At 54.7% G+C, this 2,077-nt stretch overlaps 1 protein-coding gene across 1 annotated transcript; it reads left to right on the plus strand.

Annotated features, from left to right (window-relative positions):
- The first annotated feature begins 211 nt into the window (after nt 1-211).
- TMEM125 (transmembrane protein 125) lies at nt 212-871 on the plus strand. The gene has a single exon (XM_007953032.1). It carries the CDS (start codon nt 212-214, stop codon nt 869-871), a length of 660 nt encoding a protein of 219 aa, XP_007951223.1.
- Nucleotides 872-2,077: the final 1,206 nt, after the last annotated feature.

The raw sequence follows: 2,077 nt of genomic DNA on the forward strand, positions 1-2,077 counted from the left end.
GGCTCCCAGAAGGGACCATGAGGGACAGGTGGGCTGGAGCGGTGACAACTGTGATTCCCTCCTGCAGGTAATGGTGCTGATACTCTGGACTGTGAGAGGAAGAGCACTCTGGGCCTCTAGCTGCCAAGCAGGTGGTGGGGGCAACAGGCCATGAGCCAGGCCTCTAGCTTCTGACACTGACCCTCTGCCCCAACCCTTGCCAGACCAAGCCATGTCTGAAGGAGAGGCTCAAGCCCCCATGGGCCAGGGGCTGCCTATGGATGTACTGGCAGAGCAGGTGGAGCTGTGGTGGTCTCAGCAGCCGCGGCGCTCAACACTCTGCTTTGTCGTGGCCGTGATCCTTGTGGCAGGCTGTGGGGCAGGTGGTGTGGCACTGTTCTCCTCTACCAGCAGCCGCTCAGGTGAGTGGCGGCTAGCATCAGGCACAGTGCTCTGTCTGCTGGCCCTGCTGGTGCTGGTGAAGCAACTGATGAGCTCAGCCGTGCAGGACATGAACTGCGTGCGTCAGCCCCACCACGTGGCCCTGCTACGCAGCGGTGGAGGTGCCGATGCCCTTGTGGTGCTGCTCAGCGGCCTGGTGTTATTGGTTACTGGGCTGACACTGGCTGGGCTGGCTGCCGCCCCCACCCCCACCCAGCCACTGGCCACCATGCTCTCAGTGGGCATTGCTCTGGCTGCCTCAGGCTCGCTCTTGCTGCTAGCCTTGCTGCTGTATCAGGTGGGCGTGAGTGGATACTGCCCCCCAATCCGAGCAGCAGCCCCCTCCACCCACAGTGGCCAAGATGGCAATGGTAGTGTCTTCAGCATCTCAGGAAGGCTGTCTGCTGGCCAGCGTCATGAGACCACATCCAGTATTGCCAGCCTCATCTGACCGAGCCAAGCCAGAGTCCTCCTCCTCAGCAACCTGCCTCAGCATCCAGAGAGCAGTTGGGGTGTGAGTGACTGAGTAAGTGAGTATGTAGATGACAGTGAGCATACATGAAGGTATCTATGTCCCTAGGACTGTGTCTGCCTGCTGTGGACTTGTGTATGTGACTAAGCGTCCACGTGTATCCACACATCCACACCATGGGAAGATGTGTATTTCCTTGGAACTGGGTTCTTGGATCCATGGGACTGTCAGAGTCTGCCTGTCTATGCCTGTCTGAGTCTATCCCTTCCCCCTGTGTCTAGATAGAGAAGTGATTGAGATCCATTAAGATTCTTGACCCTTATTTTTTAAACCCCTCAAATCTAACTCTGACCCATCAGAAATTTCCACAGGAGTGACTGTTGATTGACCCCAGAGACTGTCCCAGTGAACCTTCATTGAGGAGGGTCACTGGCAGCAAAATAGAAAGACACAGACTCCAGAATGTGACAGGCCTGGATTGGAACCCCCTGTACCACTTGCCAATTGGAGGACCTTGGGCAAATGATTTAACCTCTCTCAGCCTGCTTCTGGAGCGTCAAGGTCATGGTGATCTATTGTGAGCATTAAATGAGATCATATATGGGAGGACTGGGCATGTGGCAGATGTGCAATAAAAATGGCAGCTGCCATTGCTATTGTTATTGTCATTACCTCACCTCTTACCTCAGAGACCCTTCTCCCTCACCCCGCCCATCTCAAAGTTAACTTTTTGTTCCTGTCTCAGGCTTATAAAAGGTACCTAAAAAGTCTTCTCAGTAAGGTCCATGTTTCTCCTCTTAAGAAAGAAGATGCTGAAGCAGAGATGGGGTCAGGGAATGCCCAGCTTGGGAAGGCAGTGGGTTTCAGGTCCCAGGGAGAAGAGCACTCAGGGTGGGGGACCTAAGTCCTTCACATTTGTTCATGAGCTGGCCCAAGAGGAGGCCTTAAGTATTGGGGTTTTATCAGCTGGCTTTGCTGGAAACTATCTCTCCCTTGGTTTGTGTTCTTTTTGGCTGATTCCTCTGAGGGTGGCTGGGAGGCTGGCTGCAGCTTCCTACCCCACCTTTTAAACTAGAACCTCCTACGTCTGTGTAGTCGCTGCACCAGCTGGCCCAGTTCTGGGCTCCTGGGCATGGGAGGGGTGTTTGACACCTGCCTGGACTGTAAGAGTCACTTCCTGCTAGG

Source organism: Orycteropus afer, unplaced genomic scaffold (genome assembly GCF_000298275.1).
Source record: "Orycteropus afer afer isolate SDZICR_OR568_19922 unplaced genomic scaffold, OryAfe1.0 scaffold00370, whole genome shotgun sequence".
In the NCBI taxonomy this organism is placed as follows: Eukaryota; Metazoa; Chordata; class Mammalia; order Tubulidentata; family Orycteropodidae; genus Orycteropus; species Orycteropus afer.

Excerpts from the sequence above, each read along its gene's own strand:
- TMEM125 (XM_007953032.1), top strand. The coding sequence starts at position 212 with ATGTCTGAAGGAGAGGCTCAAGCCCCCATGGGCCAGGGGCTGCCTATG.